The sequence below is a fragment of the Muscardinus avellanarius genome (assembly GCF_963383645.1).
Source record: "Muscardinus avellanarius genome assembly, chromosome: 14".
Taxonomy (NCBI): Eukaryota; Metazoa; Chordata; class Mammalia; order Rodentia; family Gliridae; genus Muscardinus; species Muscardinus avellanarius.
Genome location: NC_137800.1, coordinates 13,120,676 through 13,138,953, shown reverse-complemented (window position 1 = coordinate 13,138,953; position 18,278 = coordinate 13,120,676). Strand labels below are relative to the sequence as shown.

The 18,278-nt window shown below is 49.3% G+C and overlaps 1 protein-coding gene across 1 annotated transcript in view; it reads left to right on the top strand.

The window, feature by feature from the left end:
* The window catches only part of PIWIL2 (piwi like RNA-mediated gene silencing 2), a gene marked incomplete at both ends in the record, with an annotated part of 57,223 nt that extends 55,047 nt beyond the window's left edge, over window positions 1–2,176 (top strand). Inside the window, 2 exons of the mRNA XM_080710672.1 lie at window positions 1,205–1,312; window positions 2,020–2,176. Of these exons, the coding sequence (XP_080566798.1) occupies window positions 1,205–1,312; window positions 2,020–2,176 (265 nt within the window). The remainder of the gene's footprint in view (window positions 1–1,204; window positions 1,313–2,019) is intronic.
* Window positions 2,177–18,278: the final 16,102 nt, after the last annotated feature.

Sequence of the window (18,278 nt, the reverse complement as noted above, 5' to 3'; positions counted from 1 at the left end):
CCTTCTATTCCCAGGGAGTTCCTGCCACCATTATTTTTTTTCTTTTGGTCCTGGCAATTGAACCCAGGGCCATTCTACCCGTGAGCTACACCCCCAGCCCTATTTCATTTTTATGTGGAAACAGGTTCTTGCTAGGTTGATGCAAGTCTCACTACTGCTGAGACTGTACTCGAACCTGCAGTCCCGGGTTAGCCTCCCAAGTGCTGAGATTGCAGGTGCGCGCCGCTCTGCCCGGGTTTGTGGAAGAGTCTCACTGAGTTGCTGAAGGTCTCCTTTAAGTTTTTGAGACTGGTCTGAAGCCTGCAATTCTCCTGCCTCAGCCTCCCGCCCGGGCACTGGGATGACAGGTGTGTGCCACCACACCATGCCTGGCCTCTACCACCATTTATTTATTTATTTATTTATTTTTGCGGGTCTGGGCATGGAACCCAGAGGCATTTGACCTTCGAGCCACACCCCCTGCCCTATTTTTTATTCTTTATTTTGAAACAGGGTCTCACTACGTTGCAGAGGGCCTCACTAAGTAGCTGAGGCTGTCCGTGAACCGCGATCCTCCGGTCTCAGCCTCCCGAATGCTGGGATTACAAGCGTGCGCCACCACTCCCGGCTACCACCATTTTTTTTTAAATTGAGGATTGAACCCAGAGACATTCTAACTCTGAGCTACATTCCCGGCCCTACTTTTTTTTGTTTTTATTTGAAACAGGGTCTTACTAAGTTGCAGGGGCCTCACAAGTTTGCTGAGTCTGGCCTCAAAACTGCAGTCCTCGTGTCTTAGCCTCCAAGGTTTGGGAATCCAAATGTGCACCACCATGCCTGCCTCCACTGTTTTTTTGTGTGTGATACTGGGGATGGAACCCAGGGGCTTTCCACCTCTGAGCCACACCTCCAGACCTATTTTATATTTTATTTGGAAACAGGGTCTCACTAAGTTGCAGAGGCTTCACTAAGCTGCTGAAGCTGGCCGCAAACCTGCGATCCTCCAATCTCAGCCTCTCAGGGACTGGGATTATAGGCATGCCTCGCCACGCCCGGCTCCACCATTCTTTTGTAGTGTAATGAATCAGGAGACCTGGGTTCCGACCCTGCTATGGCTCCTGCATGGCCTTGAGCCAGGCATTTACCTCTCTGATCTTCAGGGTCCTCTCCAGCTTCCTCTGGCCAAATCCCACCTCATGACTGATCGGTGCCTTTTCCTTCCCAGGGTGGATTTCTACCTGCTTGCCCATCACGTGCGGCAGGGCTGCGGCATTCCTACGCATTACGTCTGTGTGCTCAACACCGCAAACCTGAGCCCTGATCACATGCAGAGGTGAGCGGACCAGTAACTCGGTCTCACTCTTGATTCTGACAGTGGCTGCCGCCTGCCTCCACACGCTTACCTCTGCCTTTCACGGCAGTGGCAGCCTGCGAGGACTGAGCCATCCTAGGTTTACATTAAAACTACTTGAAGAGCTTAAAAAACCCCAGGCCAACCTCCACAGGAGCATGCTGAAAGCATTCACGGTTATTTACTTATTTACCTAGGAGACATGGCCTTGCTATGTTGCTAAGGCTGGTCTTGAACTCCTGGGCTCGAGCAATGCCCCTGCCTCGGATTTCAGGGTAGCTAGGACTGCGCCCAGCGGGCATTCACTTTCTTGAGAAAGTGAATTTCTTTCTTGAGCTCCTGAGAATTGAGACATACAGCCAGATAGGAGGTCCAGTGCCCTTGAGTTGAGATTACGTGAACACAGCTGAGGTCTGTATCCTTCTGCAGCCCTTTTTCTTAAGGGAAGGGGAAGTATTCTCTTTATGTTTTTCTTGGTTTAGTATAAAAACAAGAAGATGGAAGGATTTTCCCATCTTCTGACTTATAAAAAGTGGAAATAGAAACAAATCCACATAAAAAGAAAGCTGTTCAAAAGTGGTCTGTGTTCTTCCATTGACCCGCCAGTGTGCGGTGTTCCGTCCCCATGAACGCGTCGTCGCACTTGGAATTGGAGACTCATAAGGACCCATATTCTCCTTGGCCTACAGGTTGACCTTCAAACTGTGCCACATGTACTGGAATTGGCCCGGGACCATCAGGGTTCCAGCTCCTTGCAAGTACGCTCACAAGCTGGCTTTCCTGTCGGGACAGGTCTTGCATCACGAGCCTGCCATCCAGCTGTGCGAGAACCTGTTCTTCCTGTGACCGCAGCCCTGGCCTGGGCTGGTAGAAGTTAGACTTCTCAGCTCAGCCTCAGTCTTGCAGAATGGAGACAGAAGTGGGGTTCTGTATTGGTGTTCTCCCTTTCTCCAACCCTATAGAATAAGGTTTCTTTTTTTCTTTTAAACTTGGTACCACCAGGAAGCAGGTTTCCAAGCACTGGCTGAAAACTGTCACGCTGCCTTTGAAATGGCAGTAGTACAGCCACTGTGCACACGTCGGTTAGTGCCGGGGCATCAAGAGACCCCACGGGGGTGTAGCTCAGCGGTAGAAGGCGTGCTTAGCATGTATGGGGCCCTGGTCCAAGCCCTAGTATCAAAAGAAAAGAAAAGAAAAACAGCCTCCCAGGCCAACCTAAGCTGCAGAACCTGCAGAAGCAGCAATTACACCTGGAAGCTGTGGTTACAAAGCTGCTTCCATTTCTGGCGCCAGAGGTGATAGCAAATGAAGTCACTGCAAAGTTCTTAAAGTAGAAAGTTATTTTATTTGGGCAACTGGAAAAGGTTGAAGGAAGGCCTGTGGAGCAAAGTTTTTCCAAGAAGTGTTTCTGTGGCTACAGGTGTGAAAGGCACACGGAAACCAGCCTATGGCGTGACCAGCCCTAGGCATCGGTTCCTGCCGCCTGTGACTGATCTGGGGCCAAAAGTGGCCTCGGCCTGTCCTCGGCTTCTTGAGAGAGCTGTTGCTTGCCTTTCTTGCTCCCTCGAAATCCACACATGCGCGCGCGCGCACACACACACACACACACACACACACCTACCTTTGCTCTTTGTGACTGATTGTCAGTAAGTTTCAGTTTTTTAAGTAACAATCTGAACACGTAGAAAGAATTGAACAGCTTGGAAAGTCCGGGATGGCGGGTGTACTTCAGTTGATCCTCCTCCCGGTTCATTTGGCATTTCTCCTTTTCCTCTTGCACAAGAACTTTTCCTGCTGTGGGCTCACTTTGCTAGAATTTTTCGGAATCCTGGTTAAGATTTCCAGAAGTTGGCCTTGGAAAATGGAACAGTCCTTCCAAAGTCCACACATTACAGTTTAGACAGCATTTTTGGGGACGTGGTGTGTGTGTGTGTGTGTCCCTGTTTTAAAATCTTCCAGTCTTTTACACTTAATTCTATCATCTCACCTTGCTGGGTTTTAAAAGCTAATGTTATTTAACTTTTTAAATTTCTTATTTATGCTTTATGTTTTGGTGTGATGGAAGGGAGAGGACAGAGCAGAAATACCCATTTTCATATGAAGTACATGAGAAGAGAAACTTTAGCTTAAAATTCCTAGGAAACCAAGAGCGCCTGTAGTGTCTTGCAGCCCCCAACGGAGTTCGGGAGTGCCGCGGTCCTCACGTGCACTTCTGCATGGACGTGGAGTCCGTGGCATAGGGCGAGGGTAAGACTGGGAATCAAAAGGCCACAGAATCAAACAGATTGAACCACTGGTCTCTGGTGAACAGATCCGTTTTCTGATTTTTGGGGGGAAGCATTTTGAATTTCTCTTTTGAGGTTGGATTTCCTAGTACTCTCTATCGCAGATAATCAGAAGAGACAAGTACTTAGATATAGTATGGAAAGTTCTTCACTTTTTATTCCCAGTGTTCTTGCTTTATTTTTCAGTTGTAATACTTAATAATTGGGTCATGGGTAGGAAATAAAAATAAATTTGTATAAATGTGTACTTGTATGTGAGAATCATTTATCCTAAGGATACAGTTTTTTTTCTTTCAGATAGCGATAACTCTGAGAATTACTATTTCTCATCCTCTCCTCCTCCTCCTCCTTCTGTATGTGGTACTAGAGGTTGAGCCCAGGATGCATTCTGTCACTGAGCTGTATCCTCATCCTTTCTAATTATGTTTTTTAATTTTGAGACGGGCTCACAGAGTTGCCCAGGCTGGCCTCCAACTTGCTATCTTCCTGACTCAGCCTTCCAGTGTCCTGGGATTCTAGTCGTGCCCTACCATGCCCAGCATAGTAATTTATTATTATACATGCACGGGGCAGCACCGGAGTTATTAGCCAGTTGATTTCACTGTTGCTCAGTAGAATACCTGCCCAGCCTGCTTGAGGCTCTAGGTTCAGTGTCCAGTATTGCAAAAACTAAAAGTTCTCAGTAGCTAAGCAGAGTAAAAAACTCAGGCATCCAGTCAGTAAAATATTATTTAATACTAAAAAGCGAGTCATAAAAAGACACGACGGAACCAAAATGCATATTACTAAGTGAAAGAAGCTGATCTGAAAAGGGCGTGGCATTCGGAAGGGCAGTGCTGTGGAGACAGGAAGAAGAGCAGAGGTTTGGGCGTGGGGTTGACCAGGTGGAGCGAAGAGGGGCTCAGGCACCGAGACCGCTCCCTGTGATCCTGTAACAATGGATGCCTGGCTGCATTTGCTAAAACCCACGGACCGTCCAGCCCGAGGGTGACCCCAATGTAGATTAAAGACTTTGTTTTAATAATGGTAATTGACGTAGGTGCACTGGTTTTAACAAGTGTACTGCTTTGGTAGAAATTTTTGTTGTTGTTGTTGGTACTGAGGATGGAACCCAGGGCTATTCTACCTCTGAGCTACACCGCTAGCCCTGTTTTTCATTCTTTATTTTGAAACAGGGTCTCACTGAGTTGCAAAGGGCCTCACTAAGTAGCTAAGGCTGTCCACCTCAATCCTCCAATCTCAGCCCCCAAATGCTGGGATTACGAGAGTGCGCCACCACGCCCGGCTCTGGTAGGGATCTCAATTGTGGGAGGCTGTGTGTATTAGAGGGCCGAGGATATGTGGGAATTTCTATAAATTCTGCTCAGTTTTGCTGTCAACCTAAAACTGCTCTAGTCCATGCCAGACTTAGTAGCATATGCCTGAAATCCCAGGACTTGGGAGACTGAGACCCGAGTATCACATGCTTGAGGCTGGCCTCAGCAATTTAGTCCCTCAGCAACATAGGGAAACACCAGCCTGAAAATAATAAAACAGGGCTAGGAGTGTAGCTCAGAGATATAATGATCTTAGGTTCAACCTCCAGAACCACAAAAATAAAGTCCATTTTTTTTTTTAAATGAGGAATAATGGAACCGGGCGTGGTGGTACATGCTTGTAATCCCAGTACTTGGGAGGCTGAAACAGGAGGATCAGGGAGGTTCAAAGCCGGCCTTAGCTATTTAGCGAGGCTCTCAGCAACTTGGTGAGACCCTGTTTCCAAATAAAATATAAATATAAAATAGGTCTGGGAGTGTAGCCCAGAGGTAGAAAGCCCCTGGGTTCCATTCCTGGTGCCACAAAAAAAAAAAAAAAAAAAAAAAGGTCTAATTGGAGACTTCCAGCAATGTGGCAGACTGAGCTGACCACTCTGATAAATTTGTTTTGTTTTAAGCCAGGCATGGTGGCAAATGCCTATAATTCTGTTAATTGGGAGGCTGAGACTAGAAGATCGCAGGTTCACTGCCAGCCTCAGCTACTTAGTGAGATCCTGTTTCAAGAATAAAAAATAAAAAATAGGGCTGGGAGTGTAGCTCAGAGGTAGAATGCCCTCAAAGATAACAATTTGTATTTATATGTATGTGGGTGCTAGGGATTGAACACAGAGGCTTCTACCTTCAAGCTAAACTCCCAGCTCTATTTTACTCTTCTTTTCTTTTTTGGTGGTACTGGGGTTCCTGGAAACCTTTTTACCTCCGGCCTACACTCCCAGACCTATTTTTTTACACTTTTTTAAAATTTGGAAACAGGGTCTCTTAAGCCGGCGTGGCTGGCTTCGAACCTGTGCGATCCTCCTGTCTCCACCTCCCAAGCGCGGGATTACAAGTGTGTGCCACCACGCTCGACTTATTCTTTATTTTCAAACAAGGTCTCGCCAAGTTGCTGAGGGCCTTGCCAAAGTTCTGAGGCTGGCTTCAAACCTGTAATCCTCCTGTCTCAGCCTCCCAAGTACTGGGATTTTAGGCTTGTGCCACTACACCTGACTCAGATAACAATATTTTTAAATTCTTTTTGGTAATGGGAATTGAACCCAAAGGGCACTCTAACTCTGAGCTACACCCCCAGCTCTATTTTATTTTTTATTTTTAAATAGGGTCTCACAGCCGGGCGTGGTGGTGCACGCTTGTAATCCCAGCATTTGGGAGGCTGAGACCTGGAGGATCGCGGTTCACAGACAGCCTCAGCTACTTAGGCCCTCTGCAACTCAGTGAGACCCAGTTTCAAAATAAAGAATAAAAAAATAGGGCAGGGGGTGTAGCTCGTAGGTCAAATGCCCCTGGGTTCCATCCCCAGATCCGCAAAAAAAAAAAAAAAAAAAAAAAAAAAAAAAGGGTCTCACTAGGTTGATGAAAGTCACTAGTGTGTGTGTGTGTGTGTGTGTGTGTGTGTGTGTGTGTGTGCGCGCGCGCATGCTTGTGCATGTGTGTGGTACTGGGGATGGAACCCAAGGGCACTGTACAGCCGAGCTACACCCCAGCCCTATATTTTAGTCTTTTTTATTTTTTAAACAGGGTCTCACTGAGTTGCGGAGGGCCTCACTAAGTAGCTGAGGCTGTCCGCGAACTGTGATCCTCTGGTCCCAGCCTCTCAAATGGTGGGATTACAAGCCTGCGCCACCACGCCTGGCAGTTGCTACTTTTTTTATTTTACAGTACTGGGGATTAAACCCAGGGTTATTCGACCTCCGAGCTCTACCTCCAGTCCTATTTTTTATTCTTTATTTTGAAACAGTCTCACTAAATTGTAGAGAGCGTCACTAAGCAGCTGAAGCTGGCCACAAACCTGTGATTCTCCCCTCTCAGCCTCCCAAGTACTGAGATTATAAGCATGCGCCACCATGCCCAGCTTGAGAGTTACTACTTGCTGAGGCTGTCCTTGAACCTTACTACTTGCCGAGGCTGTCCTTGAACCTGTGATTCTGTTTCAGCTTCCCAAGTACTTAAGTGTGCGCCACCACGTAGGGCACTAGCAGGTGAGTCCTCAGAGCTGGTTTGGGTTAAATAGGAGGATGCTATGTTCCCTCTGATCCTCTTGAACTGCTTAAGCAATGCCAAAGCATAAAAGATTGTTTTCCTCCAAGAAAGCACCAGAGAAACCTGATCATCAAGCCCTTGACAGGCTGCAGAAAAGCTGGAGTCTCTTGCCCAAGCCCAGCACAGCTTGCATCGTGGGCCACTGTCACACACACAGGCTGGGTGCTGTGACTCCGTCCCTAGCTCCCCTTCCCCACCAGTCCCGCTGGAGTTGGGCCACATTTCTCTGGAGTCTTCAGCCAGGCCCTTCACCTCATTTACAGGAATCTGCCTTTGGCAAATAGGTGTGGACACTTGTCAGGGGGAAAAGGCAGCAACAAAACGGTCAGTTTCTTAGCTGGGCGTGGTGGCGCACACTTGTAATCCCAGCATTTGGGAGGCTGAGACAGGAGGATGGTGGTTTTGCAGACAGCCTCAGCTACTTAGTGAGGCCCTCTGCAATTCAGTGAGACCCTATTTTAAAATAAAGAATAGAGCCGGGCGTGGTGGCATAGCTTGAAGGTAGATGCCGCTAGGTTCCATCCCCAGTACTACCAAAACAAAAAACATGTCCATTTCCTGCCATCAGTTCCCTTAAGTATTGCCCAACATCAAGCTTGTAGTAAGCAGGACACCTCATTCATCAACAAATATTTATTGAGAATCTGTTAAGTACAAGATGTTATCTTAGGAGATACAGCTATCTATGGAAATCTCTTGTAATCAAGGCAGATTAAGGTCTAATAAGGATAGAGATAAAAGTGAAAAATATGAGTCCTACAGCCATATTAGCTCTGCAGATCACAACCCATGGTCATGGAATCAGCTGAGTGGGTTTGTCATTATTTATTTATTTATTTATTCTTACTAGGGATTCAACCTAAGGACAGTTTACCTTCAAGCTATTCCCCCTGCTTTTTTATTTTTATTTTTTGTGGTCCCAGGGATGGAACCTCGAGGCGTGTCTACCTCCAAGCTACATCCCCAGCCCTATTTTTTAGTCTTTATATATATTTTTGAAACAGGGTCTCACTGAGTTGCAAAGGGCCCCACTGAGTAGCTGAGGCTGGCCACAAACTGCAATCCTCCTGTCTCAGCCTCCCAAGTTTTGGGAGAATGCGTCACCACTTCCAGCTAGCTTTTTTTTGTTGTTTTGTTTTGAAACAGGGTCTCACTAGGTTGCTGAGAGTCTTGCTAAATTGCCGAGGCCAGTCTTGAACCTATGATCCTCCTGCCTCAGCCTCCCAAGTACTGATATTTCAGGTCCGTGTCACCATGCCACCATGCCCAGCCTTTGCCACTCCTTTTCTCCCCCTGTGGTATTAAGAGATGGAACCCAAGGGCATTCTACCTTTGTGCTATACCTCCAACCCTATTTTATTCTATTTATTGATTGAGCTGGGGGTGGAACCCAGGGGAATTCTACCTCCAAGCTACACCTCTAGCCCTATTTTTTTTTTCTAGTACTGGGAATGGAACACCTCAGCCATATTTTTTATTCTTTTCTTTTAAAACAAGGTTTCCCTAAATTGTGGAAGGCCTCACCAAGTAGCTGAGGCTGGTCCTGAACCTGTGATCTATCTGTTTCCACTCCCAAGTACTAGGATTACAAGTGTGTGCCACCACACCTGGCTTCCAGTCCTATTTTTATTCTTTATTTTGAAATAGGGTCTTACTAGCCGAGCGTGGCGGTGCACGCTTGTAATCCCAGCATTCTGAAGACTATGACAGGAGGATCACGGTTTGTGGTCAGCCTGGGCTACTTAGCCCTTTGTTAACTCAGTGAGACTCTGTTTCAAAATAAAGAATAAAAAAGAGGGCTGGGGAAGCCGGGCGTGGTGGCGCACGCTTGTCATCCCCGCGCTTGGGAGGCAGAGACAGGAGGATCGCGCAGGTTCGAAGCCAGCTGCACTCACTGGCTTAGGAGACCCTGTTTCCAAATAAAAAATGTAAAAATAGGTCTGGGAGTGTAGCCCGGAGGTAGAAGGGCTTCCAGGAACCCCAGTACCACCAAAAAAAGAAAAAAAAAGAGGGCTGGGGTATAGCTCAAAGGTAAAATGCCCCTGGGTCCCATCCTCAGTACCGCAAAAAGAGAAAGATGCTGAGGCTGACCCTGAAGTCCTGTTTCAGCCTCCCAAGCCTCCCAAGTATTGGGATTACAAGTGTGTGCCACCACGCCCCACTCGTCTCTATTATTATTATTATTATTATTATTATTATTATTATTATGCAGTACTGGAGATAGAACCCAGGGGCAGTCTACCTCTGAGCTACACCCCCAGCCCTATTTTTTAGTCTTTATTTTGAAACAGGGTCTCACTGAGTTGCAGAGGGCCTCACTAAGTAGCTGAGGCTGTCTGTGAACCATGATCCTCCTGTCTCAGCCTCCCAAATGCTGGGATTACAAGCGTGCGCCACCACGACCAGCTCTACTTTATTATTTTTATTTTTTTATGGCACCAGGGGTCTTCTATCTCCAAGCTACACCCCCAGCCTTTCTTTTATTCTTTATTTTGAAACAGGTTCTCAGTAAGTTGCTGAGGCTGACTGTGAACTTGAAATCCTCCTGTCTCAGCCTCCCAAATACTAGGATTACAACTTGGCGGTATGCACCACCATGCCCAGCTTATCACTACTTTAAAAAACAAGGAATCTTTTTTTTTTTTTTTTTTTGGTGGTACTGGGGTTCCTGGAAGCCCTTCTACCTCCGGGCTACACTCCCAGACCTATTTTATATTTTGAAACAGGGTCTCTTACGTCAGCGTGGCTGGCTTCGAACCTGCGCGATCCTCCTGTCTCCGCCTCCCAAGCGCGGGGATTACAAGCGTGCGCCACCATGCCCGGCAACAAGGAATCTTAATGTAAAATATCAGTGTATTGTGTATATTGATGACATTACATTTTGTGAAGGTCCATGTACGTGGTAGGGAAACACTCTACCACTGACCTGTACCCCCAGCACCTATTTGTGAAATGTTACCTTGCCAAATTATTTATCATGGAGTTGTGATGTTGAATATGTCTTAAGATGGGTTATAGTTTAAAAAAAATTTGAAAGGGTAGATCAGATATGCTTCAGAACGATCACGAAGCTGGCTAAGAGAAGACATTGACAACATGGAAATGGAGGGTGGACAGAAGAGAAACCTGGGCCCCAAGCTGGCACTGGGCATGGGGGACAGTACTGCCAGTGGCCCGCGAGGACTTGGTCAGGGCATGGCTGAAGAATTTTGTGTGAAGATAGATACGGAGACTTGGGACCTTCTGATTTGGAGCTAGGTTAATAATTAACTCTAGTCCCCTCATGGATTACCGATAGCTCGCTTATCAGCTTTGCTGCCCGTGGACTTCGGCAGCGCCCCCTCTCCTGGGGTGGTAAACAAGCGAGAGTGCGGGGATAGGCCGCGCGATGGGTGTCTGTCCTCCCGCCCTCCGCCCGCCCTGCACTTTGAGCAGTCTCTGACAGATCCTTCTCCAGGTGTCCTGTTGACACGGTGCGGTGCGGGAACAGCCACCCCACTGCCCTGGGACCTCAGTGCAAGGAAGAGTGTAGAGCTCCTTTGGACGTGGGCTTCATGCGTCAGACGTGTGTCTGAGCACTTGGTTTTACTGGCTTTCCGGGTGGGCTTCTCATTCTTTCTTTCCAATACTGTAAGGAAAGGCCTTAGAGGAACGGACCTGTTGTGACAGCCCACTGCACGTTAGAGTCCTGAATTGATGACAATGTCTGAAAAACAGCACGTTTCACCAAGAAAGAGAAACAAAGGGTTATTGTAGAGATGAAGGAGCTTTGGAAGGAATTCTGCAAGGACTATTATTACTTTGAAATTACTTGGAAAATAAATGAGAGGAGTATCCCGCTCTGCCCCTTGCCCACTGGAATGGTAATTACAGGGTGAGAATAACTGAATTTTATAAAAACCCAGGGCTCAGCTAGGCTCTTCCAGAGCCACAGGAAGAAACTGCCTTGGCTTCAGTGCCTTTTTAATTTATTTTTTTGGTCTCCTTTCTGCCCTGCAATAAAGAGTAAGCTGCCCCTGAGCACCTGGTCCTTCCTGCCACCCACTAGAGGACTGTGTGCTTTTCTTTCCACAGCACTGCCTCCCGGTCCTGTCGCCCACACTCCCACAGGGTGGGACTTGTCTCCCTTCCCTTCACACATTGAGACACCTGGTGTCAGCTGGGCCTCGTTGCTCTGGAACTGGAGCACGGGTGCTAACTGGGTACCAACTGCGTACCGTTCTGCTAGGAAGCCCGCCCCCCAACCCCCTTCCAGGCCCAGGTGGCAGCTGGTTTAGCAATTGAGGAAATAATCCTTAAGCCCAGCAAGATAGAACAATGGGAATGTAATGGGTGGCTTATTTTTCTCAAGAAATCTGCATTTGCAAGGCCTGATATCCATCTCAATAGGCCCACCCCAGGAAAGAGACCCCTTGGACTTTCTTCACCCAACACCAACATTGGCCTGGCTTGGGGGTAACAGGCCAGGCTCTTTGGGAGTCTGAGCACTGTGGGGGTTTGGAGAGAAACCTAGTTTGAAAAGTGAATATGGCACTGGGGTGGTGGTGCATGCAGTAGGATTATAGTTTTGAAACCAGTCTCAGTAACTTTGCAAGGAGACCCTCTGCAACTTAGACGGACTCTCTCTCTTTCTCTCTCTCTCTCTCTCTCTCTCTCTCTCTCTCTCTCTCTCTCTTCCTCCTCCTCCTCTTCTTCTTCTTCTTCTTCTTCTTTTCTCTCTCTCTCTCTCTCTCTCTCTCTCTTCCTCCTCCTCCTCCTCCTCCTCCTCTTCTTCTTCTTCTTCTTCTTCTTCTTCTTCTTCTTCTTCTTCTTCTTCTTCTCTCTCTCTCTCTCTCTCTCTCTCTCACACACACACACACACACACACACACACACACACCCCGCCTGCATAGTAATACCAATTCTTGGGAGCTAGAGACAGGAGGATCACAGGTTCCAGGACAGTTTTAGCAACTTAGACTCTTTAGCAAGCTAGCAAGACCCTGTTTCAAAAATAAAAAGTAAACCAGGCTTGGTGGCCCACGCTTGTAATCCCAGCATTTGGGAGGCTGAGACAGGAAGATCGCGGTTGACAAGACAGCCTCAGCTACTTAACAAGGCCCTTTGCAACTCAGTGAGACACTATTTCAAAATAAAGAATAAAAAATAGGTCTGAGGGTGTAGCTCGGAGGTAGAATGCCCCTGGATTTCAGATAAAAATAAACTAGGGCAGGTAGAATGCTCTCGGGTTCAATCTCCAGTACTGGAAAAAGAAAAAAAAGTATGGTATATTTGGAACCTGAACAAGACGTTTCGTTTCTTTTGGCTGGTGTTAGTGTGCAGAGGAAACAGTCAATGGGGGCGCCCTCTCGTAGAGGACATTTCAGAAGTGGGGAGAGAACTTCTATTTTAACCAGCAGCGTTGGGACACACTATAGATTAAAGTGAGGACCGCTCTTCTTCCAGCAGCGTGGGGATGAAGGCCAGGCGGTTTCCAGAGGAAGCCGGCGCCTGCGGGGCCTCGGGAGTCGGGGATGCAACGCCAGCGCCGGCGGGACGGAGCGGAGCGAGCCGGCGCCGCGGCGGGCTCCAGGGGGAGCGGAGCGCGGCCGGGGTCGGGGCTGCGGCGCCGCCCACGTGGCAGCGCGGGGGGCGGGGCGTGCGGCCGGGGGCGGGGCCTGCCGTGACGCGCCGGGTATATAGCCGGGCATGCGCGGCGCGGCCGGACCTGGGCGGGGGGGCGCGGGGCCGAGCTCGCGGACGCACGGACGGACGGACCGAGCCGCTCTGCGCCGCCGCTGCCCAGGCCTGTGGTGAGGCTGCGCGGGCCGCGCTGCAGGTGAGCGAGCAGATCGGGCGCGCGGGACGCGCATCGGGGAGCCGGGCGGCGGGCCTCGGGGCTTCGGGGCGCCGGGTGGGGGTGGGGGCGCCGAGGACCCGGAGCCGCTCGGGACACCGCGCACGCCGGGGCACCCGGTGCCACGATGGCGAGGAGAGGGAGGTCAGAGCGCGATCCCATCGGCCGGACAGCGCGGGATGTGGGATCCAGACACGGGCGCCGCGGAAAGCCTGCGAGAGGCTTCCTGGAGCCCGGGATGCGGAGCCCTGGGTCACAGGAAAGCAGAGCGTGGATGGGCAAATCCGAGGCGCTGCCCTGGGGCAGCTCGGAGGGTCTCTGGGGTCTAGACTTTGCTTTCCAAGAACTGTGTATCCCTCTCCCCGACCCGCCAGACCACCTCCCAGCTGCAGATCAGTGCCCCAGATTTTCCAGCTAGCCGGAGCTGGAGCTGGAAAACCGCAAAGAGGGCACCGAGGTGAACTCCTACCTGGTTTACCGCGAGGATGGCTCTTTGGCTATTTTTGGTCGGTACTGACCAAGTTAGGCGCTCTGGTTCAGGCAGCCCCCTCTTGATGTTTTAGGGCTTTAGGACAAACTAGCCGTCCATCCAAGCTTTCACCTTGTGATCCTCAGAGCCGGTTTAGGCAGGACAGTTTCCTCTGCTTTGGTTTATGCGCTCAGTTTTAAGGATCTAGTGTCTGCCTGGGCCTAGGTTCCAAAAAGAGGTGGCTTCTCCAATCAGCTTGCGTGTCCTAGAGGATCCGGAGCACAGTTGGGCGAGGGGCTGAGTGCTCTGTGCAAGGTGGGGGCCGGAGCAGCTCTGACCGGTCTCTACCTCCTGGAACAGCCTGAATTTGGATTTGTGACTTGGGTCTATCTTCCCTGGAAGCCCTGGGGCCATGAGGATAGGTGGGGGCCTGCGCGCTGGGGGGGGGTGATGCTAGGGTGGGGAGCGGACTCCCCCTCTTAGCCTCTGCTGAAGCTCAGCTTCTGTATTGCTCTGTGACCTTGGAGAGGGCTCAGGTCAGTACTGAGGTCAGAACTGACCTTTTATCCAGGGTATGTACAATTCTGTAATCGTTACCTCTTAAAACATAGGCCCTAAAGCACTTGCCTCCCGCAGGAAGCCAGAGAAGGCATGTCCAGAACTCTAACTTTCAGCAGCTGGAATCCCTACTGGAATTCCAGTACATATATTCCCTGTCCTTTTCAGGGCTCAGGTGAGTTTTTCCTCAGTTGTGTGGAGGAGGCAGAGGGATAAGAGAAGAAGTAGTGGCTCTCTCCCTGAGACGGCTTTGAGGGTGAACCGTGAAGTGGGGTGGGGGCACCCCGGTATAGTCTGTTCTTCCAGAAGAACCAGGCTTCCTGCTTCGTGTGGCTTTTGTTACTCAGCTGGCCCCTGGGACCGTGGGGAGGTCAAGGTTGAGGGGGACAGGAGAGTCAGGTGTTGGCTGAGAGCCAGGCTCACCTGAGGGGAGTGGGGTGGCTGGCCTTGTTATTTAGGCAAGAAGAGGAGTGAGAATTGTGGCTCCTGAGGGTACTGGGAGCTCTGTGACTCTCAGCTCAAATCCACAACCAGTGTTGCTCTAGGAAAAAGGGTGCTGGTCCAGTGCCCAGCGGCTGCTCCGAGCTCTGAAGCAGCCACTGTGGTGGCTACGGCCAGAGGGCAAGGCTCCCACCTTCTAGGCAGACTCTTGGTGAGAAAAGTCACCCAGCTGAAGAGTTAAGGTGGCAGCAGGCGGGAGCTCTCATTGCTGGAGAACTTCAAGAAGAGGCCAGGCGTGGTGGTAATCCCAGTACTTGGGAGGCTGAGACTGGAGGATCGCAGGTTTGAAGCCAGCCTCAGCAACTTAGTGAGACCCCGATTCCAAATGAGAAATAAAATCGGGTTGAGGGTATAACTTGGAGGTAGAATGCCTTTGGGTTCAATCCTTAGTACCAAAAAAAAGTTCAGGGAAGAGAGCGCCCCACTAGTGATGGCGCGCAGGCATTGGGGGTGGGAGAAATCAGGGCTTCTAAGCCAGATTGGCCCTCGTCCAGATCTTGGCCCCATCATGGTTCAGCAGTGAGAAACTTTGAACTTCTGTGGGTCTGTTCTCACTGCCTTGCAGGGTGATGTCACTGTGCCCAAAGCACACTGGGGCCTTGTCGGTGTCGCCGTCATCATCTTTGCGGGATGGGTGGGTAATTTAGGGGTCTGAGAAGCGGACAGGCAGGTTGCTTTGTAGGGATGGTACAAGCCCAGGTGCAGGGCAGATGCATCTCCTCGGCCCCTCTGATGGATGCATCTCCCCCTCTGCACAGACCACCTTCCCATGGTCTGCCCGACACTGACCAATCTTAGGGAAAAGAGGTGTTTTCCACTTTCATTTTTGGAAACTTATTTGCTTTCTGGAGAGAAAAAGTACTCCTTCCCTGGTCTGGTGATGGCCAAAAAGGACTCACAGTGACCCTCTGTGTATGTGTGAGTGCCATGTGCATGCTGAATGATATATGAGCTGTTTTCAAACCCTTTCCACTTTCTTCCTCTTGCCTCCCCTGGGCACACCCCCATGCCCAATCCATGTTCAGTATTGATGTCTAGGGACCTGGAAAGTGATGCAAAAAATAATATCAGGTGTCTGCTGGGCATCAGGACCTCCCTCTCCCCAATCTGCCTCAACAGAGTGACACCCAGTGCTTGTGCGGAGCTGCAGACTGTAGCATAGTATCTTTCTGTCAAAGTGAAAGACCCTGGATCTACTGATGTCCATTGGTGTCCCGGGTGACCACTTGCTTGGGAAGACCAAAGAAAGTTCTACTATTTTTTTTTTTTTTTTTTTTTTTGCGGGTCTGGGGATGGAACCCAGAGGTTTTTGACCTCCGAGCTATACCACCTGCCCAATTTTTTATTCTTTATTTTGAAACAGGGTCTCACTGAGTTGCAAAGGGCCTCACTAAGTAGCTGAGGCTGTCCGCGAACCGTGATCCTCCAGTCTCGGCCTCCCAAATGCTGGGATGACAAGCGTGCGCCACCACGCCTGGCTGAATGTTCAACTTTCATTACTAAGTGTGATGAAATTGCGGACAGTACCAGTCTTCTGTGGACCACGGAGGGGATGGGTGGCGTTGTCCCTGTGCATACTGGGGATGCGGGGATGATCTTTGTTTTGGGGAGTTTATTCTGGGGGAGCCTCCTGCTTTCTCTTTGTAGGCTAGCTGGAGATAAGGGAGACCACAGAGTGAGCAAGGAAGGGTCACATCTGCTAGTGTGGGCACGAGCACACACACACACACACACACACACACACACACACACACACACACACGATGTCTACAGTAGGTCCGCTCTGACCTCCAGGCTGGCAGTCTGGCAGAATGCCAGGAGATAAGGAGTCCAGAGTCTGCTAATTCAGGACTGCTGCCAGCTAGCACCTCTTACCCACCCCACCACAGACACTCCAAGCTCCAAACGCCAGGGAGCCTTCCACCCACCCACCCACCCACCCTCCGCGATCTGGAGGCAGTGCCCCCTGCCAGGCCCTCTAACCTGCACCAGGCCTGGAGCCTGCCTGCGAGCCGGGCAGCCGCAGAATCAGCCTGCCAAGGGAGCCCAGCATGCCCAGCCTTGGGAAAGCCAATCCCCTGCCCTGGCAACGGAGGTTAGACCGTTGTTCAGGCTGCTTAGCCTTCCCGTGCCAGCAGGCCCAGTCTAGTCCCAAGGTTTGGTGGATGAGAAGGCGACAATGCTGAATTTTTTATTTTTTATTTTTTTAGTACTGAGGATGGAACCTAGGGGCAGTTTACCTCTGAGCTACACCCCCAGCCCTACTTTTTATTCTTTAAAAAATTTTTTTTTTGTGGCCCCTGTGATGGAACCCAGGGACATTCTACTTCTAAGCTATACCCCCAGCCCTATTTTATTTATTTATTTATTTAGTTTGTTTATTTATTTATTTATTTTGCAGTACTGGGGATGGAACCCAGAAGCATTCTACCTCTGAGCTACACTCCCAGCCCTATTTTTTAGTCTTTATTTTGAAACAGGGTCTCACTGAGTTGCAAAGAGCCTCACTAAGTAGCTGAGGCTGTCCGTGAACCTGAATCCTCCTGTATCAGCCTCCCAAATGCTGGGATTACAAGTGTGCACCACCATGCCTGGCTTTCTTTTCTTTTCTCTTCTTTTCTTTTCTTTTCTTTTTGCAGTACTGGGGATGGAACACAGGGACATTCTACCTCCAGGATACACCCCTAGCCCTATTATTTATTTATTTATTTTATTTATTTATTTTTGCAGCCCATGGAACCCATGGGCATTCTACCTCTTAGCTACACCCCTAACCCTATTTTTTAGTCTTTTTATTTATTTTTTATTTTATTTATTTATTTATTTATTTATTTATTTATTTATTTTTGTAGTACTGGGGATGGAACCCAGGGGCATTTTACCTCTGGGCTACACCCTCAGCCCTATTTTTATTCTTTTTTATTTTTTGGTGGTACTGGGGTTCCTGGAAACCCTTCTACCTCCCAGCTACACTTCCAGACCTATTATATGTATTTTTTTTTATTTGGAAACAGGGTCTCTTAAGTCAGAGAGGCTGGCTTCGAACCTGCACTATCCTCCTGTCTTCGCCTCCCAAGCTCGGGGATTATAAGTGTGCACCACCACACCCGGCTCCTATTTTTATTCTTTATTTTGAAACAGGGTTGCACTGAGTTGCAAAAGGCCTCAATAAATAGCAGAGGCTGTCTGTGAACTGAACCGGGATCCTCTGGTCTCTGCTTCCCAAATGCTGGGATTACAAAGGTGCACACCATGTCCTGCTTATTCTTTATTTTGAAACAGGGTCTCACTGAGTTGCAAAGGGCCTCAATTAGTAGTAGTAGTAGCTGAGGCTGGCTTCAAACTGCGATCCTCCTGTCTCAGCCTCTCAAATGGCGGGATCACAAGTGTGCACCACCACGTCCGGCTGACAGTGCTGAATCTATTGTTGAATACCTAGAGGTTTTCTTACAGCACTCAGTATTACTAGTTAATAAAAAGTCTGCTAAAAGTTGGAAATTGCAAAAAACTTTCTTTTTTTTTTTTTGGTGGCACTGGAAACGGTACCCAGAGGCATTCTACTTCCGAGCGAGCGACACCTCCAGACTGCTTTTATTTCTTATTTGGAAGCAGGGTTTTACCAGGTTTTGAGAGTCTCACTACTTGCTGAGGCTGTCCTCCAACCTATGGTCCTCCTGTCTCAGCCTTCCGAGTACCAGGATTACAAGTGTGTGCCACCACACCCGGC